Below are 27,850 nucleotides of genomic sequence, written 5' to 3'. Positions count from 1 at the left end.
TGGACCACACCAACTCCCACCTGCCCATGTCCCACTGGAACAATGGGTGCATGGAACTGAGTTAAGGGAACACACAGGCTGGGAAGCAAAAGAACTGCAACACAGGAGCTGATGCTAGAAAACTGCCTTGTGGTGCACCACAGGTTTCCTGTGTGAGTGGGACAGGTCACTTCACCCAGGCTTTACACAGAAGGTGTCACCTTTAACTGTCCCAAGGATTAACTCATGGATGTCTCAGGCACTTGGAGATCCTTGGATATGGAGAAGAACAATGAAAAGAACACACCCTGGGGAGAATTCCCAGCCAGAGAGAAGAGCCAACACAGATGCACGCTCCCCCCCACTGCCTCCACACAGCACATGAGGTCCACGGTGTTTATAACACATGTACAGACAAGGTGATCTTTCTGCTGATGGAGACAGAGAGAAGAAAGATACCAAAGATAAGTCTGTCAGGGTATTTCTGAACAGTATTCCCAAAGGATCTCAAGATCAACTTGCTTCCACTAGGAAGGATCAATAGTTTGCTCTCGGAAAGGCCACCCAAATACTGGGCAATACAACTTTCAGGCCAGAAAAACCACAGATGGGACAGGCTGTGATTTGCAAAGCCACCCCATTTCAGCAGCTCTGTTTGGTGCACGTTTGCATGCTCCTCCTTACCCTGATTCAGGGATCTTGGTCTTTCTTGCCCTAAGCTGACACAGATGGACAAGAAATAATGGAGCCATTCTCTTCAGTGCCTTGTAGCCATCAGTGGCATCCAAGCAGCCCTCTACCCAAGGATGGGAAGAACAAGTGGAGAGGAAAGCTGTTCTCTCCCATATCCATCTACCTCCCCACAAGAGCTTTGGTCTTTTCCACTGGGATAAATTTCAGCACCAAGTGTGACAGTCCCAGCAGCAGCCCTCAGCCACACAGTGGCTCTGTGCACTGTCACTCTGTTGTCTGGATGTACACGGGGACAGCCAGCATGGTGCAGGGGCCATCCGAGCCAGCCTGCAGTTCTGCTAGGGCCAAATTGGACGTGATGCTGTTGGGCTGTCCAGGAACAACGAGGTCCGAGTCAGCAGCTCCTGACCCCCCAACCACGATGGACAGGACAGCGTCTGACTCCTGGAAGGGCTCCTTGTTCGGGCCACCCTCAGGGAGGCTTTCCCCAACAGCCCCGTCCTTCAGCTCTGCCAGCCCCAGCGGGCTGGGGAGGGACAGGCCTGCCTTGCGCCCCCGGGCCACCCGCTTCTTCTGGGGCTTCCTGAGCTGCAGGTCCTTGTCCTTGGGGGAGCCCAGGCGGCACTTGTGGTCCTTCATGTACTTGTGGCGCGTGAAGCCCTTGCTGCAGGTGGGGCAGCGGTACTTGTAGTTGCCAGTGTGCGAGCGCTGATGTTCCATCATGTGGGCTCGGCGGCTGAAGGACTTGTTACAGTACTGGCACTTGTGGATCTTCATCCCTGCACAGAGCATGGAAAGAGAGAGAGCTTGGTTAGAGACCTGCATCCATCAGGAAAACCTGCCCCTTCCCATATGAAGACAGGCTGAGAACATTGGGGCTGTTCAGCCTGGAGAAGAGAAGCTGCGTGGAGACCTCAGAGCAGCTTCCATATCTGAAGGGGGCTACAAGGATGCTGGAGAGGAACTCTTCATCAGGGACTGTAGTGATAGGACAAGAGGTGATGGGTTTGAACTTACACAGGGGAAGTTCAGGTTAGATATAAGGAAGAAGCTCTTCCCTGTGAGGGTGCTGAGGCGCTGGCACAGGGTGCCCAGAGAAGCTGTGGCTGCCCCGTCCCTGGCAGTGTTCAAGGCCAGGTTGGACACAGGGGCTTGGAGCAAGCTGCTCCAGTGGAAGGTGTCCCTGCCTCTGGACAGGGTTGGAACTGGATGAGCTTTAAGGTCCCTTCCAACACAAACCACGCTGGGATTCCATGATTCTATGACAGCTTCATCTCCCCTTCCAGGGAGATGCTCCCAGATAAAAAGGAGGGGACATTGTGCCAAGCAAATCTGCAGTCAGAAAAGGGTGAGCAGACACTTTAGATGTGTGTTTACAAGCTAAACCCATAGTTCTTGCCTCAAATGAGAGGATTAAAATACCACCAAAAAGGTTAGGTAATTGTGACGTAAACACAAAACAATCTTAAACTGTGATTTTGTCCAAGTGTATTTGCCAAGTAAAGACATTTTCACTTTCTTTTTCCTCCCAGGTATGGGAATGTAGAGTCTGAAGAAAATCATCCACTGCATTGTCAGCACAGTCCCAGCTAATCACGCTCTGCAGGGCTTTGGACATGACAGGCATAAGACAAGACTCTCAGTTTTACCCCAAGAGACAAGTCTGGAGGTTCCCTGGGGTATGGGAATAAATCACATCTTTATTAGGAGTGGGAGCATCATCTCTGGGATACAGAGAGATGGGCACCAAATCCCATGGGATCTCCTTTTGAATGTGAGATGGTTTGGGGGAGGAGTGGACAGAGCACTCCGGATACTCATTTGGTAGCATACACACCAATGCAGCTCTGCTCCTGAGCCTCAGAGCAGACACTGCTGATGGTTTTATACTGCCTTAGAACACAGCCCAAAGCTGAGACTCAGCTCTAAATGCAAGCTCACTTCAACAGGTCTGCAGCAACAGAGAGCAAAAACCTAAAGCTAGTAAATTCTATTCGGTATTCAGGCCTACATCTGGGAACACTGTACCACAGGCAGTGGGAATTCTCCCAGAGGAAGATACACAACAGCTGTGTTGGCCGAGTGGTGGTAGAGGGACAACGCAGGCAAGACACCTCTGAGGAACACACTGTCCTTGTGGGGTTATAAGGCAGAGGCACTGCCACATTTTGCCCTCTTATTGCTCAGGTTTACTCCTGTAACACACTCCTGCAGCACCAGTGAATCCCAGTCACTTCCACTGGCAGAGCTGCACTTACCCGAATGGGACAGGATGTGAGCCTTCAGCTTGTCAGGCCTGTTGAACTCCTTATTGCAGCCCGTGTGGCTTCTGTAACAAGAAATGCTGGTGAGCAGCATGAATCCACTGACATCAACGTATAAACAGATCCTGGGCCATAAAGAGATCCACAACCCTTCTCCTTAGCAGCACCCAGATGGGTCCCTTGGTGCAGTCCCCACTATTTCAGCCCTGCTGGAGAGGGGGAAGAAACAAACAGGCTGCACAGGGACACATGGCTTCTGCTGTACTGCACATGGTCTGTGTCTCACTATGAATGCACCTAAAAACAGCCAGTTCAAGATCCCAGCTGGAGTATCCTGGGAGGAGCCACAAGGTGGTTGGAGCAAGGAGCAGCCAGTCAGTCCTGGCTATCTCAGAAGGCCCATGGCTGTGCCATGGATTTGGGGATCAGCTCCTAAACCTGGGTTTCTCTGGCTCAAACATTAGCTCCCGTGTTGTCAAGTGCTTTTCAAGACATGGCACTCCAGGCAACCCCTGTGCTCTGTGGTCAAATACTCCTCTTCCCCAGTGTCCCCCAGGTGTAACACACACCCCCCCAGTGAAGGCAGGCTTTATTTTACAGGGCTTATGAACTGAGATGAAATGATGTGGCCCCACAGGAAGTCAATAACAAAAGACCAGGACTTCTGGGTTCCCAGTTTAACAGCACAAAGCATTCCCACCTCCCCCGGCAGCAGTGGATTAGTAGATGGCACACATGTACCATTCCTTCCATACCAAACCTTATCCCAACCCCATTAAGACATGCATCCCAGCCCCATTAAGACATGCCACCAGACTAGAGATGCACTACATACGAGAAGGGACATTTGTATTTCTTGAAGGGCTCATGGATCAGCATGTGTCGCTTGAGTTTGTCTTTCCGGTTGAAAGCTGCATCACACACTGAGCACTTGAAGGGCTTTTCCCCTGGAGGAAAAGAGAGCAAGAGTCAGGGAGAGTCTGGTCACACAGAGCTGCTCTGGTCACTCACAGCATTCACTTGGGCACTCTGCTTCTGCATACACTTCTCCAAACTTCCCTATCCCACCTGCTGGGTAAGTGGATGGATACAGTGCACACTGCTCCTGCTCTCCAGAGCCAGCTTCCTGAGCTCCTGCAACCATAGGCAACGGAGAACCTGTGTGTCCCACTTCTAAGCGGTGCAGCACTGGGCACAAGGCTAAACCAAACCCATACATCTCCTGAGCCCATGTTACTACAAATGACTCAGTACAGTCAGCTCTGTTACCCTGGGTGTCAGGAAAACAGCCAGGGCAGGAAGATGGCACAGAGACAACAAGCACTGCGGTGCCAGGGGGCCCACAGAATGGTTTGGGTTGGAAGGGACCCTTAAAGCTCATCCAGCTCCACCCCTGCAGGGGCAGGGACACGTCCCCGTACCCGAGTGGATGTGGGCGTGCAGCTTGAGGTAGTGCTCCCGGCGGAAGAACTTCTTGCAGATCTGGCACTTGAACTTGCTGCCGCCGCCATGCGTGGGGATGTGGCGCCGCAGGTACCTCTCACAGGGGAACACCTGCGACACAGAGACCAGGCTCAGAGCCAGCAGTGCATCGGGGGCATCACAGCACCCAAACAAGGGCATCACAGCACCCAAACCAGGGCCATCACAGCACCCAAACAAGGGTATCACAGCACCCAAACAAGAGCATCACAGCACCCAAACCAGGGCCATCACAGCACCCAAACAAGGGTATCACAGCACCCAAACAAGGGCATCACAGCACCCAAACCAGGGGCATCACAGCACCCAAACCAGGGGCATCACAGCACCCAAACCATAGCTAAAAGCCAGCAGCACACACGGGGCATCACTGCCCCTGCACAAGGTGTAGCCTATATAGAAAGCATAAGAAGCTCATGGTAACTCCTTGCTCGGGAAGGATGCACTGAGAAAACCTTCAGGTTTCTGTAAGGGGATATACAGATAAAGCTTAACAAAAAAGAGAAGAAACTAACCAAAATACAGCACACAAAAAGAACAACAAAACCTTCTTATCCTTAAGGAACACGTTGCTGCTCAGTTTTGTAACACCATACTGCACAGGACCAGCACCCCAATGGATGCCCAGTCTCCCAGCAGCAAGGCAAGGACCCCCAGGAGTCTACCTTCCCACAGTGTGACCTGCCATTTCTGCTTCCCAACAATCTGTTACCACAGGTTCTTTACAAAGCCAGTATGAATGGTTCCTTCGGCTAACGGGACACTGGAAACCCAAGCTGACTGAATTCCTCCTGAGCATGCTGCAGGCTGAGGGGAGCACAGGGCTTCTGTGCTCTCACATCTCCAGAGAACAGCAGTGTTAGTAAGAATACACGCAGAAGTAACAAATACTGCTGCAGGGAATGGGCTTTCAAACCCCCACGCTGCATGCTCACAGCCCCACCAGGATCAGATGGGCATCTGTCACTGGTGGGAGAGGTGAAGACAGGTACAGCAGGATGGGTTACTGACCATGGCAGGAGCACGTTTCCCCTTCCTGAGCTGCCTCAATACAGAGTGGTCACTACTGAGATTGTCCCCGTCCCCCCTGCAGGATCTGCAGTTCCTTTGCTACAGTGGAGCAAGGGACCACGTTCTAGTCTAAATCCCACAAAATTCTGCCCCTCAAACTGTGCTGAAGAGAGGATTTCAGCCCAAACCTACCCAGGCATCATTGTGGTCCCAGTCACATCACTCAGACAGGTTTCTCTTTGGCAAGGACACAAAGCACACATCCAAAAGACAGGAATGAGGGGGAATGCTGACAGATTTTGTTCAGCAAATGAGACCAGGAGAAAAGCCAGCAGTGTGGGGAGGAGCACACTGTGTGAGAGGCCAGGGGTGCCACCGCCTCTGCCTCTCTGAAAAGGCCCTCAGGAGCCTGCCAGTCTGTACTGAGGTAGGAAGGGAGAGGAAAGGGAGCTGAGGGTGCCCTCAGAGCCCTCACTACGTGTCCAGGGCCAGCCCAGGCAGCATCACCCACCTTCTGGCAGTGAGGGCAGGGGAAGTTGTGTGTCGCTGTCTGCAGATGGTGCTCCAGAGCCTCCGGGGTCGAGTACTTATTTACACACTTGACACATCTGGATGTGGAGAGAAAGGATAGAGCCTGTGAGCAAAGCCATGGCTGCAAAGCCCCACACCGCAGGCAGAGCCCAGCTCAGGCACCTTCCAGGTTGATTTTGACTGGGTGGGTTTGGTACAAAAAACACCACCTCCAGCCACTGCTCTGAACCAGCAATCCCCAAAGCCAGGTCACACTCACACTCAGCATCCTTCACTAGGAGAGATGCATAAGAATTGGGTGGAGAAGCCTTTTAACTGCTACTGCTCTTCCACGTGGAGCACCCAGACCTGAGCACAGATTCCACATTGCTTTCTCATGAAGACAAGCCTTGTAGAATGACTTCACCTTACTTAAAACACCTCCTTCCCTCTTCATTGCACAAAGACAGCAGCTCCCAACGAAGGAGCTGAGTCGGGTCCCAGCATAAAAGCAGTGTCACCCATGGCTGGGGCAGCCACAAGGTGACACTCTTCCATGTGGGGCTTACAGCATCTAATAGAGCTTCAGCTCCCACCCCACCTCCAAAACCACCTGGGCCCTCTCCACCTCACCCCTGTTCTCAGCTATCCTGGCAGTATTCCTGCTGGAGACCTCTGCCAGAGCTCAGTGACAATGGGCAATGGGTATGTGCACCATCAACATCAACACAGAGGCACTCACACATTGCATCTGTGCAAACACCTTTTTCCCTAGACCAGACTAAAACCTCCTCAAACATAAGCAGGGCTCTGATCTGAGAGATCCCCACCAGCAAGCTGTAGGATGAAGCTCTGCAGGGCAAGGATAACCAGAAACCATGGTCTATGCAAGTAGCAGTTATCCCATGATGCTCCAAGGTCACTTCAGCATCTTCTGGGCTTCTTACCCTTTCTCTATGTCCTTACAGGTGTTTCAAAAGCTCCAGAGATCTCTTCATGCAACTCCTCACCCTTTCCCTCTACACTAGTAGAAAGAATAGACCCTTTCACAGCAAAGGGACAGGAGATTTTCCCTGGGCACAGCTCCTACAGCACTCCCATTGCTGGAGGTGTTTAAGAGGCTGGGAAGGACCTTCCCTGGATCTCTGATCCAGCTGTGCCCATCTCACTCTTGACTGGTGATCAGACGACTTGCAGTAATGGGATCTTCCCACATAACTGATCCCAGCCTTTCGGTCTCCCTGCAACATTCCTTGCATTCAAAGTGCTTGGCCCCAGCCTGGTTTGCCACCTGGGTGCCCAAAAGAACCACTGACCATGAGGCCCCATCTTCCCTCTACTGTCCCCACCACTCATCAAACACACTCTGCACCACTCACTCCTACAAGCCTTGTGAGCACGATTGCTACTGTACTTGTACACGGCCACGTCCTTCTTGGGGCTGTGCTGGGGCAGGAGGCTGTGGGAGTACTGGTGCACACCCAGCTCGTACAGGGAGGGGAAGTCCTTGCTGCAGAGGTGGCAGCGGTAACTCAGCTCCTCCTGGTGGCTCTTGATGTGCTCAAGGAAGGACTCCAGCTTCTGGAAGGTCTGAGCACAGGTCTTCACCACGCATTTGTACACCTGGGAGAAGAAGGGAGAGCAACTGGAGTGACACAGCACGGAAACAACAGGGAAGATCCTCTGCCAGCAGCCAGTGCCTTCCTTTGTGGAAATCACTACTGCTGGGCCATTTACAGACAGGTACCACTGTCCCTTGGCCCACTGTGCTGGAGAACAAAGCAGCACTGTGGTTCCCAGAGCATCCCACCATGCCCACCGCCAGCTTAGTGCCCAAAGCACAGCAAACAAACCCTGCCCTGCACTCCAGCAGGACACAATGTGGTGGCAAAAGATCCCCTTCCTCTGCTGCCTTCCTCAGAGAAGAGGTATTTAAAGAGCAGCTCAGCATCAAAATGGGGCTGGGCAGCTCCAGGGGAAAACAAGAGCAGAACCTGCTGGGATTTGGATGTTCTGCAAACACAGATTTCAGGCCACTGCCCTAAGAAAGGTGGGGAAAGGGGTGTTGGTACCCACTGGAGCGGGTGAGAGCACAACACCTAGCACTGACTGTCCCACAACCTGAGAGCTGCAACCTGCACTGAAAGCTTTGGTCTTTGCTTCTTTACTGCTTCTCTGTGCACTCCAACCTGCTGGGCTGACTTCTCACTCAGCAGGGTGGAGCAGTGGAGCTTTCCAAAGCCACCCAGACCACAGAGCTGCAACCCAGACGTGCAGCGAGCTGAACTGTGTGGGTTCAGAGCACTGGCAGCTTCACAGAGCAGGAGGCTGAGGACAGACCCTGTGAGCTGGTGCACTGTATGAAGCCCACCCCAATCTTGCCACCAACACAGAGCTCCCTCTGTCCCTACCTGCTCATTCTTGTGCTGTGTCATGTGTGATTTGAGCTGGAAATAGGTGTTGAATTTGCTGGGGCAGAACTGGCACTGGTAAGAGCTGTCAATCAACACAACCTGCTTGGCCTCCAGTTTGCCTCCCTCGCTCTCGTCCAGGGGGCTCATGTCTTGGGGTGGTGGTGGAGCGTTCCTCAAGGGCTGAGTCAGACCTGGAGAAAGGCAGAGACAGTCACAGCACTGGCAGAGACAGTCACAGCACTGCTGCAAGCTGCTCTGCAAGCACCATGCTGCTGAGACACACCAGGCCTGCCCCTGCTCCAGCTTCTTCCTTACTTTCAAAGGCAGATGCTTTACATCAGATAAATCTCACTAACAGGGTGGGTTTAAACATGTCTGCAGGTTATGAAGGGCTCTGACTACTTCATCCTTCTTTCCTTAACCCATTCTCTTTTGCCAGGGACTGAACTGTGCCCTGTGGAGCAGTCACCAGAACAGTCCTCCACTACTGAACCAGAGCCAGGCTTCCTCCCACCTCTGGCAGCAGGCAGGAGGTCAGACCCAGCCAGTAGCTCCCATGATGGCTGCATAGAGCAGCTCCAGTGGGGCCTTGTCCTAGACATGACATTGTCACTCCTATGAGGACCAAGGCCTCCCACACAAAGGGTATCCAGACCCCATCTGCAGCAAGGAGCTCTTCTCTGCCTCAAGTGTTTTCGGTTGGCAGCTGGGGCCAGACCCAGTCCACGTTTGACTTGCACACTGCAAACAGCCAAAGCACTGGGCTGCACTAAGCCAGCAGCCTGTCTGGCCACTACACCATTGCTGCTGAGTATGGCTGCAGCTGCCAAGCAGTGAAAAGGGGAAGATGCCTCATCACCCTGTCTGTGTGCACATATCTGCACCCAGAGTTTGGAGCCACTGTTTCCACCACCACCTGAACCCCATGGCTGGGGTGCAAAAGGATTCACCTGACAGTTGGAGTCAAGCAGATGTGACTCCCTTCTCTATGTGTGCTGTGAACCCCACAGGAGGGATGCAACCACCACACACAGCTCCTGTGTCACCTCTTCCCTCCCTGTGAGGAAGTACAGGGACGTGCACACTCCTCCCATCACTGCCCAAGCACACACCATCCCCAGAACCAAACCTGTGCTCTCCTCATCCTCAGGCTGGCTGGGATTCAAGGCCATGACCTGCACGGTGATGGAGTTGCGGGAGATGGTGCAGCCCAGGCCTGGAGGCCACACTTTGTGGGTCTGCATGTGCTTCTTCACGTTGGACTTCTGGGCAAAGGCTCGGCCACACACGATGCACTGAAAAGGCTTCTCACCTGTGTGGCTGAAGGCAGAAGGCACCACATCAGCAGCCAGCAGAGAGAGGGACCAGAGCATGTGGCAGGGTGGCTGCTGCAGGACTGCACCAGGCACCTGGACCAGCCAGACAAGGGCTTTGAGACCTGATGAGCTGGAGTAGGTGGAATGTGAGAGGCCTGGGGAAACCATCCTGGTACACAGACACAGCTCCTGCAGTGCAGGGATGGCAAGGGATTAAAGAAGTGGGAGAAGAAAAGAGCTGTGCAGGAGCATCAGGGCATGCGCTGCTAAGGTCTCTGCATGGGGACACCATCACTTTCTAACCCTCTTTTTCCCTGTCATCTCCCCCTTCCCTACACACATCTCTTCTATCTTGTAGCCCCCAGACCTCCCTGAATTTGCTCTCCCCTGTCCACAGAGAAAGGTCTTTCCACCCTGCTCTTCTGCTTCAGGAGGACGGAGGACTCTAACATATGGAGTATGTGAAGAGTCCTGGCTGGGAAGGGGAGGGAAACCACCACTTGGTCCTTCTCATCTGTCCTGAGTTCCACAGACTCTACTGGGGAGAACTTCAAAGATCTCAAGCCTCCTGCCATGGAAAAGCTCTTTATAAGGGCTCCCTCTGCAGACACTGAGCTTGGCTTATGGCCTGCTAACATCAGCAAGCACAAAGGCTGCAGCTTGCTAAGGAGGGAAAGGGCAGAGGCAAACGGGGGCGATGCTGCTGCTCCAGTGATCAAGTGACAACAGGTTTGGCTTTCAAAGGCTCATCAGAGACAAGTCTCCAGTCCCAGCCCATAACCAGCAAAATAATATCCATAATGCAGCCTTCACCCCAGGCACTGAGGAGGTGCTCTGGAGAGAGGGGATGAAAGCTCACCCCCAGCACAGCACAGATGCTGGCACGTGACAAACACGAGGACCACACAAGCTCCCTCAGTGGAGCTGTGCCCACCTCCACCCCAGCCATGCTGCTGTGGCCAGGTTAGTGGCACTGTTACCTCCTGATGTGCTGCTGCAGGTCGAAGTTCTTGGTAAAGGCCTTGTCACAGTAAGTGCATTTCAGCTTGGGGGACTTGGGCTTGCCTGGAGGAGCAAGAACACACACAGGGATGAGACCATGTGGCATAGCCCTGTCTCCTGCATCACAACGCCTTCACTCCAAGACATGTCCACTCAGGTCTAAGAATAAAGGGTTTATGGAAGGGTAAGATCTGCCTGGCCAGACTGGGGAGAGGTTATGGACACAAACACACACTGAACATAGCCTGAGCTAAGTCTAGAAGAGCTAGCAAAGAGGAAAGTAGTAGTGAAGGGGGCAGAGCATCCCTTTCAGGCATTAACCACTCCAGGGACCCTTCCAGCTGTGCTATAAAGCACCTCCTTTAAGGGCACGTTGGACACTGGGAAAAGACACAGGATTAGTGAGAGGAAGGGCCCCAGCTCTCTCTCCTACGAACTCACCATCAGACAGAGCACAGGCATAGTTTTTCCATGCAGATCACTCAGTCACAGCTTCTGTCTACTATGATGAAGTATAAACCAATGACAAACAGCAGAACCACTGGCTGCTCTAGGAATTTTTGGACTGAGAGCTGCAGCGTGCATCATCATTCCCACCTCTGCAAATGAGGTTAAACCATAGAATGTGTATGGCTGTGTCTCCAGAGGCCCAGCCGCTGGTTTTCCTTCACCTCATGCCTGGGACCTACTTTGTCACTCACAGCAATGTGTGCATCACGTCAGCAATAGTCAGGCTTGGCCAGAGAGGATATGACACTCCTCCAGCCTGTGATGGGGCATATCCCATCCTGCCTGACCTGGAGACAGGCACTGAAACACTCAACAGGGACAGGTCTGCTGAGCTTTGGGAATAGAGTCTTCAGGGCCAGGCCACATCCAGTCCACCAGCACTTCCTTGGGTTAAAAGGGACCAAGCTCTAACACCTCACTTTGCAGAATGCCCCAATCTCTGCAGCTGCAGAGATTCAGCCCAAGCTTGCCCATGCAGCAGCACAGGGACAGTGCTTTCACATGGGCTCACTCAGTGGCGACACACAAGAAGCACATCCACCCTGCCCTGCTCTCGATAGCTTCATTCAGGGCATCAGTTCCTCCTCCAGAGCTGCACACCCAGCCAGTGCCATCCCACAGGCCCCAGAGAGCCCGTACCATGCTGGTGCCCTGTGTGATAAGCAGGTTAGTGCAGGGCAGGTGCTCTGAGGGCACTCACCCTCCTGCAGCCCAGCCTCGCTCTTGCAGCGCCGACTTTTGACAGCAGAGGTGGAATCAAACCCAACCACGCCGCCTCCTCCTGCACTGGCCAGAGGGGTGGGAGTGCTCTTGGGCTTGAAGACTTGCTTCCCAGGGCTGTACACAGGAGGAGAGGGGTACACAGGACTGTCCACGCACTGGCCGGGTACCTGCAAGAGTGCAGTTTATCAGTGGAACCAGGTTTGCTGCAGTTACCTTGAGCCCTAACCTCCATCTCCAGCAGCACTTGCCACACCAGGCTGAGCTTTCTGCCTCCTGCAAACTGGATTAAGCTTCTGGTTCACCAGTCCAGCACTGCTTCTAAATAAAACTAACACCCTGCACAGTGTGCAACTCTCCTGCTGAACATCACAAAGTATCCAGCAGGTATTACAGGACAGCAAAGAAACACCCTGAAGCAGCCATCTAGTCCCTTATTTAGGTCTTATGCCTAGAAGTTTCTTATACTTCCAGAGCAGGTTACCAGATGATCCCTATTGACCCAGTGGATTCACAACAGCCCTGAAGGCAGGGAGGGAGCTTCAGGCCCTGCTGCCTGCCCTGGCAGGACTGCAGAAGGGAAGGAAAGCACAAGAATATCTAATGTGGCAAAGCCCAGCTTTTACATCAGCACCCATGTTAGAAAAGGACACATAAAGAAGCATCAGTCTGGGGTGAAATGGTTTAAGGGCGTTTCTGATGCCCACCCTAATAAACTACACAGACAACTGTGTATCCAACATCCCTGTCCATTCCTGACCACTGGTATTTCCACATCAGATGACAGCTACAAAACTAAGGCTCAGAAACCTCTGTCATACCCAGTGTCTCCTGTTGTGAACGGCAGTGCTAACCTGGAGGCTGTGAGCAGCTGATCCACAGGTAAACCCACCCCTGCCAATGCCTCTCCTTAGGAAAAGCCATCTTGCCAAGTTCATTGCTATTTAGACTGAGTTTTGGTCTCCACTGCAGCCTGCAGTGCACAGTGGGTGCTCTGCACCTCTCTGGGAGGTGAGCTCCCTGTCCCTCCCAACGCCTGCAGGTATCTCTCAATCACAGCAGGCATTCAGGTCTCTTAAGCCTGTGCTAGCTGAGTCCTCCACCCCTCCTAACTGCCTCTCTTGTTCTGAGAATCCCCATCATAGCATCCTCAGAGCAGCTTCCAGGGTCTGAAGGAGGCCTATGAGGATGTTGGAGAGGGACACCTCATCAGGGACTGCAGCGATAGGACAAGGGGTGATGGGTTCAAACTGAAACAGGGGAAGTTCAGGTTAGATATAGGGAAGAAGTTCTTTACTGTGAGGGTGCTGAGGCGCTGGCACAGGGTGCCCAGAGAAGCTGTGGCTGCCCCATCCCTGGCAGTGTTCAAGGCCAGGTTGGACACAGGGGCTTGGAGCAAGCTGCTCCAGTGGAAGGGGTCCCTGCCTGTGGCAGGGGGTGGAGCTGGATGAGCTTAAGGTCCTTTCCAACCCAAACCATTCTGTGGTTCTATGATCATCTTGCCAACATCCTTCTGTTCAGTACCTCCTCCTGCAGAAACAACCATTGCCAAATACCCCAACACATCTTCCCAGGCTCTAATTCCATATTTCTAGCCCAGGTGACTCCAAAACAGCTTTGCTTGTCAGAAGAGGCTCAGGAGGACAGAGCCCCTGCGCACAGCCAGCCCCTGGCCTTACCTCCATGGGCGGATAGGGCTGCATGCCCAGGCCCTGCATCTCCACCGTGCTGTTTGCTGCCATAGGAGCTGGTGCACTGTACACCTCCACCACGCCGCTGCCGGGTGGCCCTGGAGCCCCCATGGTCGGGGGAGGAGGAGGTGGAGGCTGAGGGGGTGGAGGTGGTGGCGGTGGTGGTGGAGGAGGCGGCTGGGACAGGTAGCCAGCCCCAGCGTGCATACCCAGGCTGCTCTGAAACCACAACAGGGACACACAGACAAGAGACACAGACAAGACACTGAAAATGCAGCAGGGATGGGTTGGAGGGCTGATCCCTCACACACATCCCCAGTCCCAGTTCAAAACAGCTCCTGCAGGAGCAGTGATGGTGTCCTGGCACAACTGACAGGTCGGACCAGACTGCTGGCTTGCAGAGGCTTGGCATGACCTGCCAGTAGGCACTGTCTCCTTCAAAACCCAAGTGCACAAGCCCCACTGATGGGTTTTTCTGCTTTGTTTCTAAAGCTTTAATCCTTCTGGTTACAGAGAACATTGTGAGAGCATGCAGAGTTATACAGCCTGGCCAGCCCCATGGAGAAACCAAACCACCCATTTCGGGCAGAGACAGATCCAACCACTGTATGGGGGCTCAGCAAAAAGCTGGAGAGACCACGTTACAAAGGTCTGAGCATCCAGCAGCAAGACCACCAGGAGAGGACAGGCCCTGAAGCTGTCCTGTCATTTACCCTCCCTGAGCCTGGCTGTCACACTGGGAAGGTGCCCAGGGTGCAGCCCTGAAGCAGATCTCTAGAGTCTGGTTGACAACACAGCTCTGAGGCTGTGCCAGCACTGCCCCATGCAGAGGGATTCCCCTGCCTGGCCCTTACCTGCGCCGGGGGCTGCACCGCCGGCATGGGCTGGTCCAAGGATGTGAACGCAGACATGGCTGACATGAGCACCTCATCACTGACCAAGATGTTCCCCTGCACCAGCGTCTGGATCAAAGGTGATGGGGGAACCGTGATGTATGTAGAAATTTGCTGAAAGAACAAAAGAACACGTGGCTGAGCAGCAGTCAACCACAAGTCATGACAGTGCTCTTTCCTGAGCCTGAGTCTTGGCTTTCACAGCCTCTGGTCACCACATGAGCCACAGTAACCATCTACAGCTCCCTGCTGAGTCCATGGTAATTTCAGGCAGTAACAATAAGGCAGCTCCAGAAATACTCTTCAGAAAAGGAGGTAATATATCACAGTGACCACTGGCTACAGTTCAAGTCAGGGTTATTAAACAAGATGTGCAGAACACAGTGGTCACAGACAAGCTCAAGCCTTCCTGGGTGCTTCCCCCCTGCCAGGGAAGAAGGAGAGCTGAGGGAGGCTGCTCTCGTTGCAGATGGTGAACATCAGGCTCTCCTCTTCAGACTGGAGCTGGATTAGAGGAGGGGAGGAAGGCTGTTCTGTTTGCTGCGTGGGCACAACCCGTGCCTGCAGCCCTGGGCAGCACCAGCCACTGAACTTGAAGAAACCAGTTGGTTTGAAAGCACTTTGGAAACCACCATGCCTGCACACCCAGTACATGTCATGCACAAGGGACTCACTTCTGAGAAGTCTGTTGGAAAGAAGAGTTGCTTCAGAGAGGATATTCCCCAAAACACTTGTCACACCACATTATGTGGGCTTACTTGCTGGAAACTGAGAGGAGGGATGCAGGGATGAAGCTGCCAGACATTGCCTTCCTCTTCTGCCTATGAGCCAGACCATGGCCCAGAGGACAGCAAGGGCCATTCCACCCTAGCACTGCAGAGCGAGCACCCAGGCACATGGCTGGGCTACCAGGCTGTGACACAGAGGCTCTCCAGTATAGCAAAAGTCCAGCTGTAGCACAGACACAACGTGAAACCCCTCCTGTTCTGAAGAAGGGGCCATCAGACACTTGTGCTGGAGGACATCTCACTGCAGAAGACCAGGCAGCTTTAATCATGAGGTCAAAAGCCAACAGGACCACAAGTGAGCCTTCTAGGAAAGAGGTCATAGAATCATAGAATCCCAGGCTGGTTTGGGTTGGAAAGGACCTTAAGATCACCCAGTTCCAAACCCCTGCCATGGGCAAAGACGCCTTGCACTAGACCATGTCACCCAAGGCTCTGTCCACCCTGGCCTTGAACACTGCCAGGGAGGGAGCATTCACCACTTCTCTGGACAGCCTGTTCCAGCACCTCACCACCCTCACAGTAAAAAACTTCTTTCTTATATCCAACCTGAACTTCCCCTGTGTAAGTCTGAACCCATCACCCCTTGTCCTATCACTACAGTCCCTGATGAAGAGTCCCTCTCCAGCATCCTTGTAGGCCCCTTCAGATACTGAGGCACCACTGGATCTAAATACCTCATCCAGAGATCCCTCCCACTCCCAAACCCCAGGAACAGCAGCAGAACCTATGCCTGCAGCACGGTACCTGCCGGCTGGCGCCTGGAGCCTGCTGCACCGACGTGATGGACGGGGTGTACACGCTGTTGGTGGCCAGCGAGGCGGTGGAGAGGGAAGGGGCATTGCCCTGGCACTGCTCTCTCTTGTGGGTCATGAAGGCAGGCAGCGAGTTGAACTGCTTCTTACACTTGCCACAGAGGAACACGTCTTCATCATCTGCAATTAAAAGGACCAGGTCACTGCTCTGGGCTTCCTTCTGCAACCCCCAGTGCTACACATGCCAACCACAGCCACAGGAAAACAGACACTTTGGATCTTAGCACCTCAAGGGCATCATCATCAGGCCCCACTGTCCCTCCTTCCTGATCCCAAGCCCTTTCTAAAGCCAGCTGATGTGATTGAGCCCATTCCAGCCTGCTCCCACACATGAAACCCACCGTCTCCCTGGGACAAACTGAATCCCGTTGGCTTTCTCATCCCAAGGACATGAACAACCTGTAGCACCCTCTGCTTTTACCCAAAACAGGTTCTTCCAAAGCACCTGCATTACGTTGGCTGAGGCAGATTTGATTACTGAAGGTTGCTCAAAGGAAGAAAGTAACTTGGATCAGGGCAGCTTGTGTCCAAAAGCCATCCATCCCCAAGACTGCTCGTCTTTGGTGCCTCTGCTTAATGTTAGAAGCAGAAAGAAGACAACCCAGTTACCATGTCCTAGGTGATACCTGCAGGTTACCAAACCCCACAGGCACACACCATTGGCACTGGATCCAGTCAGACCCACAAGGCTGTACCTCCCATCTGATTCACAGCCCAAAGCAGAACATTTCTGGGGACACAGATAATAGCTGCTCCAGGGAGTAAGATGGTACCACCCAGCGAGTCCTGGTCAAGCACTACCAGTGTTCATGTGCACATAAATAACCAGTTCCCATATGCACTCCCACAGATGAGCTACTCAGTGCAGATGTACATCCCAGAGGATAAGGAATGGCTCATTAAACAGAAAATGTGAGCAGTAACAAGCACTAGTGGCAGGAGAGTAGCTGCTCCCTCCTTTCATGCCTTTATTGGAAGCATATGGTCAAGTCTATTATCATGACCGTATCCAAAAGCATCTCTGCTCACTTGGGCACTTGCCCCCTTGCTCCTGCTCTGCCCAGTTCTGCTGAGGGCTCACAACACACACAGCTCTTCTGTTGAGTGTTCCAATAGTCAGAAACGCACACTACAGCCCTGCTGCCCCTCTTCTCTCTCCCAGTGCTACCAGGACTCACCCATGGACTGGATGGCAGCAGAGGAGTTGACATTCTGAGCAGACGGATCCGCCACACCTCCTTGACCATCCAGTAAGGACTGCACAGCCAGCACTGTTTGGTTATCCATTCCTGCAAGGAGACACAAGCATGGATGGTAAATCACAGGCTGAACATGGAGCACTCACAAGCCACGGAGGGAAGCTGCTCACTGTCTGCTGCTGTCTTCTCCCAGAGCCGCTCTCACCTTCTTGCCCCCTCTACACCACAGCATTCACTGTCATCCTAAAGCAACACTCCCACCTGCCTCCATACACTCCTTTGATATGATAAGAAAAGGGAAGAAGGGCAAGGAAAGCCAGAAGAGGGCCTGGTTTCAGGCATCTGCTGCAGAGAGGAAGGATGCTTACAAGCACTGGCTATGAAAAGAGCTGAGAAATTGCTATTTGGAATGCATGGGTCAGATGGGCAGCCTGGGAGAACACACCTGGGGACAGAGTGTGATCACAGAATAGTTAGGGCTGGAAAGGACCTTAAGATCATCTAGCTCCAACCCCCCTGCCATGGGCAGGGACACCTCCCACACAACTGAGCTCAGTGAAGGCAAAACCTCTGGTGGCAGCAACTCTGTCCCAGCAGCAGTGTTAGAAATGTCCCCCAGTTTTCTAGACCAGTGTTTCCAGATCTGATCAGACACAGAGCTACAAATACAGGAGGATTTAGATATAGCTTTAGGAAGGACTAAAGTGCAGAGATCTTGGGGGGGGGGACCCACTCAGCCAGCGGATGCCAGCCCAGCCTGGGCCATGTGGAAGAGCAGAGTCCCACTGCAGGAGTGGGGTCCTCCATGGGCTCCTCTCAAGCAGAGGTGCCAGTTGCTCTCTCTCATTCCCACTTCCCTTGGGCTCCAGCAGAGCACACACTCCCCCAACCACATCTGATGTCAGAAGCAGCTCACTCGCTTTGGCACAAAGGTTTTTCACTGCAGCTCAAATGTTCTAAAGTATTGCAGAGAAATGCAGGCGATGGGAGTGCTCATGCAGGGAGATCACCCTGCCAGCAGCATGTGAGCAATGGGTCAAACCTGGCACGCTCCTTTAGAACTCAGATGTAGATATGTAGAAGATCTTGATTATGGGGTGAAAAGGGTGGTTTTTATGCATCACTCCCCCCTACCATTTCTTTATGACAGGGAACCCATGGATAAAACAAGGGCACATTAGGGTTGCATGTTACACCTTGAAAATTAAGAGAGAAAAAGGTGTATGGTTCTTAGGCTGCTTTTCATTTCTCCAAGATCTTTGCAAACCAAAGGTGCGAAGCTCTGAACTCACAATTATGGGCCACAGGAAAAAGAAAATCAGCCTGAACACTTCCAAGCAGTGAGGTGAGCACCATTCCTGATGAGAGGTCACTCACCAAGCACCAGGAAGGACAGTCAAGTGCCCTGACAGATCACAGCGGTGCAGTTCCTCTGGTCATCTGAACACTTCTCCTGGACAACCAGGATGTCACCTTCCTGACAGGGACTATCTGTATAATCCACAGCATTTTAAAGGTAACCTAAGTAGCCATTTCTCCTGCACCTGCAGTGCGAAGCAAGCACCATCTAGACTGTGAACACCTTTCTGATCACTAACGACAGGCTGCAAACACAGCACGTGCCCTGGGAGAGGGGAGAGCCGCGTTCTGCAGTGAAGGGAGCAGAGGGCACAGGTAGCTGCAGATCACACCACACCATAAAACCACCCCTGTGCCTGTGAGAAGCCTTTGACACAAATCCCAGCAGAGCTGCAGGTCCAGTTCTGCAGCCTCGGCTGGTGCAGAGCTGCAGCCAGCCCTGCAGGACAGCACAATGCTGCTGGAACACCCCTGAGTGCATCTGCTCGCACCCCAACCAAAGCCCTGCTCTAAAATGCACCTCCTCTTGTACAGATCACCTCCTGGCAACTGCACAGGCAGCACTGCAGGCTCCTGTTGGCACGTCCCAACCACAGAGTGAAATGGAGCAGCTCCTCCTCAGCAAAAGTTAGCTAGCAGGATGCAAAAGGACAAGGGGGGGGGGGGTCCAAAGTTCAGGTTCAGTATATTATGGGAACAATTAAGAACAGTTTGCATCAAGAATTCCACTCTCCTCGTGCCCAACACTGGACAACTGGGTTTCCTTCTGGCACACAGCCACATCTTGGAAGTGCTAAAGTCAGATGATTGCAGGAAGAAGCTTGAGGAGAAGCCAAGCCCTAAAGACAGGCAAGAGCAATGCAGCAATGCTGCCAGGGTTACATTCAGCCTTCTGCTGGAGAAGATGCCCAGGACCACAGAAATCTGTTGCTCCTTATCCATGTGGCAATCCATGCAATGCCCACTGTGTCCCTGCAGCTTCATGGGGTAAATGCACAATCCACACTCAACACAGAGGGAAACCACATCCAGGGTTTAGTAACCCATGAAGACAAGCAGAGATACACTGATGCCATTCACAGCCATGAATGGACTCCAGGAGAAAGCTCTGGATCGCTCCTGCATGGCCTGCAGCCAGCACCAGCCTGCAGGATGCTCTTCCCAGTCATGAAACCTAAAGCAAAAGCCATCTCATCCCTCCTGGCAGCAGCAGAGCCTTTCCCCAGAGCCTGGCAAGAACCGGGCGATTCGGGAAGCCAAGATAAAAGTACAAGATCACTGATTCGTGGTTTTCCCCTTTCAGGTTTCTCTCAGTTAGAGATGAAACAAGAGTGTCCCTTTCGCCAGGCACTGCTTCCCTCTTACACCCACAGTGTCATGTACTGAGCACTGGGTGCTTCAGTAACAGGCACAAGGCACCTCTGCCTTCAGCACCCGCTGAGAACACAGCTGCCAAGTCACCACTGACCTGTGGTCACATCAAAGACAAAACACACAAACTGCTGCTAAAAGCTACCAGTTATGGGCTCAAAAGGAATAAATAAGCTTTTTTTTTTCTTCATCAGCTCCAATGTTTTGCTCTCCTGGATCCTGCAAGAACCCCACATAATGAGGAGAAAGTGTTCTGGGCTGCACCCCCAGAGCGTGAGCAGCAGCTCAGGGAGGGGATCCTGCCCCTCTGTTGTACTCTGGGGAGACCCCCCCTGCAGCCCTGCTCCAGCTCTGGGGCAGCAGCACAAGAGGGATGTGGAGCTGTTGGAGCGAGGCCAGAGGAGGCCATGGAGATGCTGCGAGGGCTGGAGCAGCTCTGCTCTGGAGCCAGGCTGAGAGAGCTGGGCTGGGTCAGCCTGGAGAAGAGAAGGCTCCTGAAGGGGAGACCTTAGAGCAGCTCCAGTGCCTAAAGGGGCTGCAGGAAACCTGGAGGGAGCTTGGGACAAGGGCCTGTAGGGACAGGACAAGGGGAATGGCTTGAACCTGCCCGAGGGGAGACTGAGCTGAGCTCTTAGGCAGAAGCTCTTCCCTGTGAGGGTGCTGAGGCGCTGGCACAGGGTGCCCAGAGAAGCTGTGGCTGCCCCATCCCTGGCAGTGTTCAAGGCCAGGTTGGACACAGGGGCTTGGAGCAAGCTGCTCCAGTGGAAGGGGTCCCTGCCCATGACAGGGTTTGGAATTGGATGGGCTTTAAGGTCCCTTCCAACCCAAACCAGGCTGGGATTCTGTGCCTTTGAGAAGAAAACAGGGAACCTGATTCTACACAGAGAGCTGTCAAATGCACTGAGTAACCTGATGAAATAGAAGTATTTCTTCTTTGCTCCTGTTTCTGCTGTGATAGCAGGTGCTGTTTGCAAACCACAGGGTGACCATCCCAGTGTAGGGCCTTCCAGTCAGCAGTCACCCCACGGAAAGGGGAATACCCGTGTAATCCAGCTTGGGAAATAAAGCCCGTGTGAAGCAGTTTTCCTCCAGAGATGCTGACACTGAGCTCGGTGTCAGGGTGCCACACACCAGCATCCCCTCGGATGGCACCGGCCCGTGACACTAAACTGAGGTGAACCCGAGTGCAACGCCCTTGCCCGCAGCACCACACGCATGCAGGAGCCAGCACCCACCCGGGGAGCCCCGGGATGCGGGAGGACGGGGGACCCAGCATGCAGGGCACGGGGGGCTCAGGGATGGGGGTGCCCGGGCTGGTCCCGTTCCCAGCGCACAGACAGGGGCTGCCGGGCACGGAGCGATGGGAGGCGATGGGGAGCCCCTGGCGCGGGGCCGGGCTGGCTCAGAGCGGGTCCCCCCCCGTGATTCCCGCGCTGCCGGCGGGGGCCGCCCGCTGCGGTCCCGCCCCGCCACCGCCACCGCCGCCGCCGCGCGGGGCCGCTCGCGCCGCCCGCCTGCCCCGGGGCCGCGCCGGTGCGCGCCGCCGCCGCCCGTGGGGAGGGGCGGGCGGGGAGCGGGGCAGGGCCCCGCGCTGCCGGGAGCACCCCCGAGCCGCGCCGTGCCAGGCCTCAAGGGGCGGCCCCACCACCGCCAGTCGCCCGGCGGAGGCAGCGCGGGGAGGCGGCGGCGCGGAGCGGGCGGCGGGTGGGCAAAGAAGAGGCGCATCCCCGGTGCCGGCCCGAAGCGGCCCGGCTGGGCCCGGCGGCCCCGTTACCTTCCAGCGCCTCGAAGATCGCCTGCGCCATCTTGGAGCCGCGGCGGCCGCGACCCGCCAGACGGAGCGGGCACCGGGAGCGCCGCCGCCGCAAGGGGGCGCCCTCCGTCCGTGACAGGGACCGGGGATGACGGGAGGGGCCGGGTGTGTGTGGGGCGGCCCCGGTGCTCAGGCGGCGGCACCGCGGCGGGAGCGGCCGCGCCCGGCGGGACTACTCGCGTTCAACCTGTGCCGCGGCGGAGCGGGGCCGCAGGCAGCACCTCGGGGGGACGCGCGGGACGAACCCCGCTGCCGCACCCATCCCGCTCCCGGCGCGGCTCCTGCGAGGCCCCGCGGAGCTGCCGCCGGTCCGCTCCCGTGGCGCGGGAGGGCCGCGGCCCCATGACCCGCACCGGCCCGCGCCGCTGCCCTCAGCGGGGCGGGTGGGCGGGACGCTTCGCGCATTCCCTATTGGCTGCTTGACAGACACTCTCCACCAATGAGCGGTTAATGCTACCCGCTTATTGCCTAAATGAGCTGATGGGCAGCCCAAGCAGCCTATGGGCGCGGTGGGCGGGGCCTCGCTCTCGGAAGCGTGAGCGCTGTGACACGGCCGCCGGCTTTGGCGGGAGGGGCGTCATGGCCGGCGATGGGGACCGGCTCCGCGCCTTGCTCCGCGCCGCCAGCGCGCTCCTGCAGCAGCGCCGGTACCGCGCCGCGCTCGCCGTCATCAAGGGCTTCCGTAACGGCGCCGTGTGAGTGCGGCGGGGCGGGCACGGGGGAGGTTCCGGGACCGCTGGGGGGATGTCTCGGTTCCCTCAGGGCCCCGAAGGCCGCTTTGCGCTCTCCTCGGCTGTCAGGAGGCCGGTGCTGTTGTAGTGGAGGTTCGGGAGAAGCCTTTCCTTCTCCCTTCCGCATAAGTGGGGGTTCAAATGGTTTTGGGGTTCCCTTCGGGCCCGATTTTCCCGAATGTGCTCTGTGTACGCCCGTGGCTACACAGGGCTTGGGGTTGGGAGTGCTGCTGCGTCTGGGCTGTCTCACAAGTGACAGGTAGCTGCTTAGGTAGAGTCTTTTGGGTGTCAGTGGAATAGAAATACAATCATAGCATTGCGGTCTGGTCAGTGAGAAACTGAACATGAACATGTGCTGAGCTGCACCCCCAGAGCGTGAGCAGCAGCTCGAGGGGATCCTGCCCCTCTGCTGTGCATCCTACTGAGCTTCAACCTCTCTGCTGCACTCTAGGGAGAACCCCCCTTGCAGTCGTGATCCAGCTCTGGGGCAGCAGCACAAGAGGGACGTGGAGCTGTTGGGAGTGAACCCAGAGGAGGCCATGGAGATGCTGCGAGGGCTGGAGCAGCTCTGCTCTGGAGCCAGGCTGAGAGAGCTGGGCTGGGGCAGCCTGGAGAAGAGAAGGCTCCTGAAGGGGAGACCTTAGAGCAGCTCCAGTGCCTAAAGGGGCTGCAGGAAACCTGGAGAGGGGCTTGGGACAAGGGCCTGTAGGGACAGGCCAAGGGGAATGGCTTGAACCTGCCTGAGGGGAGACTGAGCTGAGCTCTTAGGCAGAAGCTCTTCCCTGTGAGGGTGCTGAGGCGCTGGCACAGGGTGCCCAGAGAAGCTGTGGCTGCCCCATCCCTGGCAGTGTTCAAGGCCAGGTTGGACACAGGGGCTTGGAGCAAGCTGCTCTAGTGGAAGGGGTCCCTGCCTGTGGCAGGGGTTGGAGCTGGATGAGCTTTAAGGTCCTTTCAACCCAAACCAGTCTGGGGTTCTATAATGCAATAATGCTGATATATCTATTTGCTTTTGCAGTTATGGAGCAAAAGTTCGTGCCCCACATGCCCTGGTGATGACTTTCCTGTTCAAGAGTGGAAGGTATGACCCTAGTTCTGTGGGTTTGTATTACTGCTTAGAATGCTTTCATCCAAACTTTCAATTTTTCATGCTGCATAAGGGCTTAAACAGCAGAAAGATGCATGAGCCATGTTCTTAGTCTGTTGTTCTGACAGCTAAGCAGGACAGCTTGTATACACACCAAATACATGTAGTGAGCCACTAATAGAATGGTTGAAGAGAACCAGTGGACAGAAGAGAAATTAGCAGATGCAGACAGCAGCGATCTGCTGTCAGCTCCAATAAGGGAAGCCAAACCATAGCAGTGCACGTTTTCATTTTCCCCACTTATGCCAGAGGTTTGCACCTAGGCAGTAATCAAAGAAAAGGCTGCTTGACTAATTGGACAGAAGCACCGCCACAGTCTAAGAAGAGCTGTATTGTGATGAATTCCTATGAATTTGCTGTATTTCTAGTCATAGAATTAGACAGCAGCACAGTCACAGTGTAAGTCGGCTGTACTCTGATGAATGAGCCAAAGGTGAAGAGGTTTCTGCTCCCTCACCTGATGTTCTGTGGGGTGCTCACGCTGTCAGTACCTGTCAGAGGAGCAGTGTCCAGGCTGGGTGGCAGTGTCCAGGCTGGGGGGCCGCAATGGTCCTGCCTTTGTGCCCTCCTAATTGTCTGTTTCTTTCCTTCAGTTTAAGAGAGAAATTGAAGGCGATTGCTCAGGCTACGTACACTCATTCCCGGAACTTGGCATATTTTGTGTTCACCTACAAGGGGCTGATGGCGTTGCAGTCCCGACTGCAGGGGAAGAAAATCCCATTTCATTCTTTCTTTGCAGCCTGCATTGGGGGTTGGCTCGTGTTTGGTGACAACAACCCCATCAACAGCCAGGTAAATGTGTTGGTTTGAAGTTTCCTTGCCCAAAAGCCCCAACAGATGGATGGTCACGTGCCAGGAAGTGATTGCTGTAGCCTGCCATGTGTCTGGGGGTTCTTACAGTGTAGAGTTACTCTTTTACCATGTTCCACTTCACACAGGTTCTTGTTTTAGCCGCTTTAGACTCCAGTTGTAGAGGTGGTTGTGTGCCTCTGTGGAAGGTGTGTGCAATGTAAGCACTGAAAGCCCAGCTTTACCTCTAGAGCTGCACTTGTGAGCCTAGGAAGGCAGACAGGCGCACAATCCAGAGCTGTTGGTTTCTCCCCCAGCCCCATCATCTAGGCTGTGGTAACCGTGTGTGCTCCTGCTCTGCCTGCTCACAGGCTAAACCCTTTTTTGTGAATGCTGCAGGTGCAGAGCACAATCACTGAGCTACACTAACCGAGTTAAACAAAAGCTGCTCAGGGAATGTTCAGCTGAAAGCGGGTTGTTAGCACAGTCAAAGGTTTATCAGTCAGTAAAACACACAGATGTAGCTTAATCAAGTGTTTTACTTATGCAATGCCCTGCAGGAGGATCAGTCAGGCCGGGGTTTAGGATGTATCCACACTTCTGAGTTTGTCCCTGCCTGAGAGGTGACCATAGCTGCTCTGTGACTGTTACATCAGCAGCAGTATTTGAGGTAACAAGTGATCAAGGACAGAAGTTGTGCAACTGCAAAGATGCATGAAGTGTAACTTGTCTATTACTAAATTAGAGCCCAGGCAGAGAAGTAGGATTTGGAGAACAGAGACATCTCCTGCTAGAAAGATTGCTTGATACGTGAACCTACAACGCGTTTGCCTTTAAGCTGGGTAAACTGTTTCCACCCCTCTTACAGCCTTATCGCTTCAACATCACTCAGCCTGGCCAGTATACCTGCTCAGGGTGCTTACCTCATGCCGTTTGGGTTTTCTCTCATGCAGATCATCATGTACCTGCTGTCCCGGATCCTGTTTGGCCTGTCTCGGCTGGCAGTGGAAAAGGGCTATATCCCACAGCCAAAGCAGGATCCCTTTCCGCTCGTTGCTGCTCTGATCTGGGGCACAGTTCTGTGGCTCTTCGAGTATCACCGGCACACCCTGCAGCCCTCCCTGCAGTCCTCCATGACCTACCTGTACGAGGATAGCAACACATGGCACGACATCTCTGACTTCCTCATTTATAACAAAAGGACAGATAAGTAGGTGGGTCATTGTAAAACATCTCTGAATGGGATGGCACCTTCTGGCAGCTAAGGGAAAAGGTTCTTCTGTTGCTCCTGACTGGTGATTTAGCTATATTAACAGCTACTAAGCAGAGTTGCCTCTTGTATCCTGGCCAAAGTGTTCTGATCAGTCTTTTCTTGGCTCTGTTTAGAGTGAGTAAATACCCTCCAGAAACTTGGTGCAGTCTTTTTTAAGAGAGGCCTTATTTTCCCCACAAGAATAGCTTTGGGGCTTTTTTAAGAGACTAAATATACTTACAAAATATCAGCCTGACAGTATGTCTAACCATGAAAAACCGTTCTGGGATCATCTGACTGCTCACTGTGCACCCCATAGTGGGAGGGGGGCAGAGACCTGCTCACATCTCAAAGCAAAACTATCATTTCTTGATTTCTGTGGCTGACTGGCAGTCTTGTTTAAGCTAATCCAAGGACAGTGTGTGCTCCTTAAGAGGGTTTCTCTGCAGTTTGCGCTCAGGGAGACATTAAGATGTTGGAGGAATAAAACTGTTAACGTTGTCTGATAGGAGCCTGGGAAGTGGGGCTTGGAAAGATTACTTTTGTTTGGTTTCTTTCATGCACTTGGACTGAATCTGTCCCTCTGCAAATGCACTAATACCCTGTTGTTATTTGAAACTTACTGGTAAAGTTTTTAAGAGCTTCTTGAACTAAATACCAAGAACAGTTACACAACTCGGGCTGCTCTGGAAACAGGCTGGAGTCCATTGCACACCTCAGATAGCACCCTGGTGCTTCACATGTATGAGTGAGCAACACTTGCAACAGCACTTTTCTTTAGGTGAAAGATAAGCACATGGGTTTCTTGTAGGGCCAGAATCTGCCCTCCCCAGCAGTGGCACATGTTAGTGGTAATCAAACTTGAATGTACCTGTAGTTTGTTGAGTCCACGAGTGAATAGATGAGTGAATCTTCCTTGTCAAAGTACCCTGCTGAGCCCCAGGAGTAGCGCAGCACACCCGGGGCTGGAACAGGAGATCAACCAGATAGCTGGGAAAGGACAAAAGCTATTAAAATGAATAAACTAAAACTGTTAGTGTAGAATGTTGCTCTGCCATATAACACTAAACCATTCACTTAATAATGTACATTAAAATAATTCCTAATGCACTGGGGGTTTGTGGTGGTATTTGTAAGAGAGCATTAAGTTCCCTGTGCCAACCATTCCCTTGGTTCAGCCAGGACTGGTTTGTTTGCTCTCTCCCTACCCATCTGCTTTTCCATCCTGACCTGGCCATGGCATTTCATCATCCCACTGATGCTGTTCATCATCTTTTGCAGTCTCTGTACCCTCCAGGCTGTAGCAATTGGTTGTGTTCAATGGTGTGACTGAAATGATACCTTTTAAGTTCAGGTAGCTTCTGAGTAGAAACTTTTCCATTTCCTCTTAAGTCATTTTTCCTTGTCCTAAGCTCTATTACATCGATTCTGAGTGCTGCTTTGCTCTCTGTTTTTTCCACTCTCTGTGTCAGGGAGAGAGAGGTTGAAACATTCCTCTTCCCATTGCCTGGTGCTATGATGTTTGGGATTGAATTGCATCCTGAGTGGCTTGGCGGGAGTAGAAATAGAATCTTCTTGAACTGAATCTAACCCTGAGTCCGAACTACATCCACTGTGAGATCTCACAGTGTAGAGATGGAAGCTACTTTGTGCTCATTAAGTGCTTGGTGCCCAAAAGACAAAACAGTGCTTTGCCATAACAACTGTCTGGGGCATCTTCAACTTTTAACTTCACCTGCTTTTACACCCTGTACTGAACACTTGAACACTCATCAGTATTTAAGCTAGACCCCAGGAAAGCAATAGAAAGCTATAGACATTAGGAACGGGGTTTGTTTCATTGTAGTTGAATATTTTGCTTGGTGTAGATAAGCTTAAAGATTCAAGTCCAGAAAAAATACTGAAAGTGAAAGTCTGATTTCTTTATAAACATAGAATCATGGAATGGGTTGGGTTGGAAGGGACCTTAAAGCTCATCCAGCTCCAACCCCTGCCACAGGCAGGGACACCTTCCACTAGAGCAGCTTGCTCCAAGCCCCTGTGTCCAGCCTGGCCTTGAACACTGCCAGGGATGGGGCAACCACAGCTTCTCTGGGCACCCTGTGCC

General features: G+C 53.5%; 2 protein-coding genes across 2 annotated transcripts; one reads left to right on the top strand and one right to left on the bottom strand.

Annotated features, from left to right (window-relative positions):
- Window positions 1-361: 361 nt before the first annotated feature.
- ZNF341 (zinc finger protein 341) lies at window positions 362-21,940 on the bottom strand. The gene is made up of 15 exons (XM_061375665.1): window positions 21,789-21,940; window positions 17,264-17,374; window positions 16,018-16,205; window positions 14,447-14,599; window positions 13,581-13,811; window positions 11,882-12,071; window positions 10,650-10,734; window positions 9,483-9,673; window positions 8,351-8,544; window positions 7,354-7,562; window positions 5,941-6,037; window positions 4,358-4,490; window positions 3,772-3,883; window positions 2,931-3,001; window positions 362-1,451 (listed from the first exon to the last, which is right to left on the bottom strand). Exons 1-15 carry the CDS (start codon window positions 21,817-21,819, stop codon window positions 937-939), a joined length of 2,511 nt encoding a protein of 836 aa, XP_061231649.1. The 5' UTR covers window positions 21,820-21,940; the 3' UTR covers window positions 362-936.
- Window positions 21,941-22,396: 456 nt separating this feature from the next.
- PXMP4 (peroxisomal membrane protein 4) lies at window positions 22,397-26,853 on the top strand. The gene is made up of 4 exons (XM_061375604.1): window positions 22,397-22,522; window positions 23,574-23,636; window positions 24,296-24,494; window positions 25,445-26,853. The coding sequence occupies exons 1-4, from the start codon at window positions 22,407-22,409 to the stop codon at window positions 25,703-25,705; spliced, it is 639 nt and encodes a 212-aa protein (XP_061231588.1). The 5' UTR covers window positions 22,397-22,406; the 3' UTR covers window positions 25,706-26,853.
- The last annotated feature ends 997 nt before the right edge of the window (window positions 26,854-27,850 follow it).

This window comes from Neopsephotus bourkii, unplaced genomic scaffold (genome assembly GCF_033783945.1).
Source record: "Neopsephotus bourkii isolate Nb327-2 ecotype Australia unplaced genomic scaffold, CSIRO-AGI_Nbou_v1 NB_1663, whole genome shotgun sequence".
NCBI classification, from domain to species: Eukaryota; Metazoa; Chordata; class Aves; order Psittaciformes; family Psittacidae; genus Neopsephotus; species Neopsephotus bourkii.
Note: the sequence above shows the minus strand (reverse complement) of the source record. Positions and strands in the feature narration are given on the sequence as shown.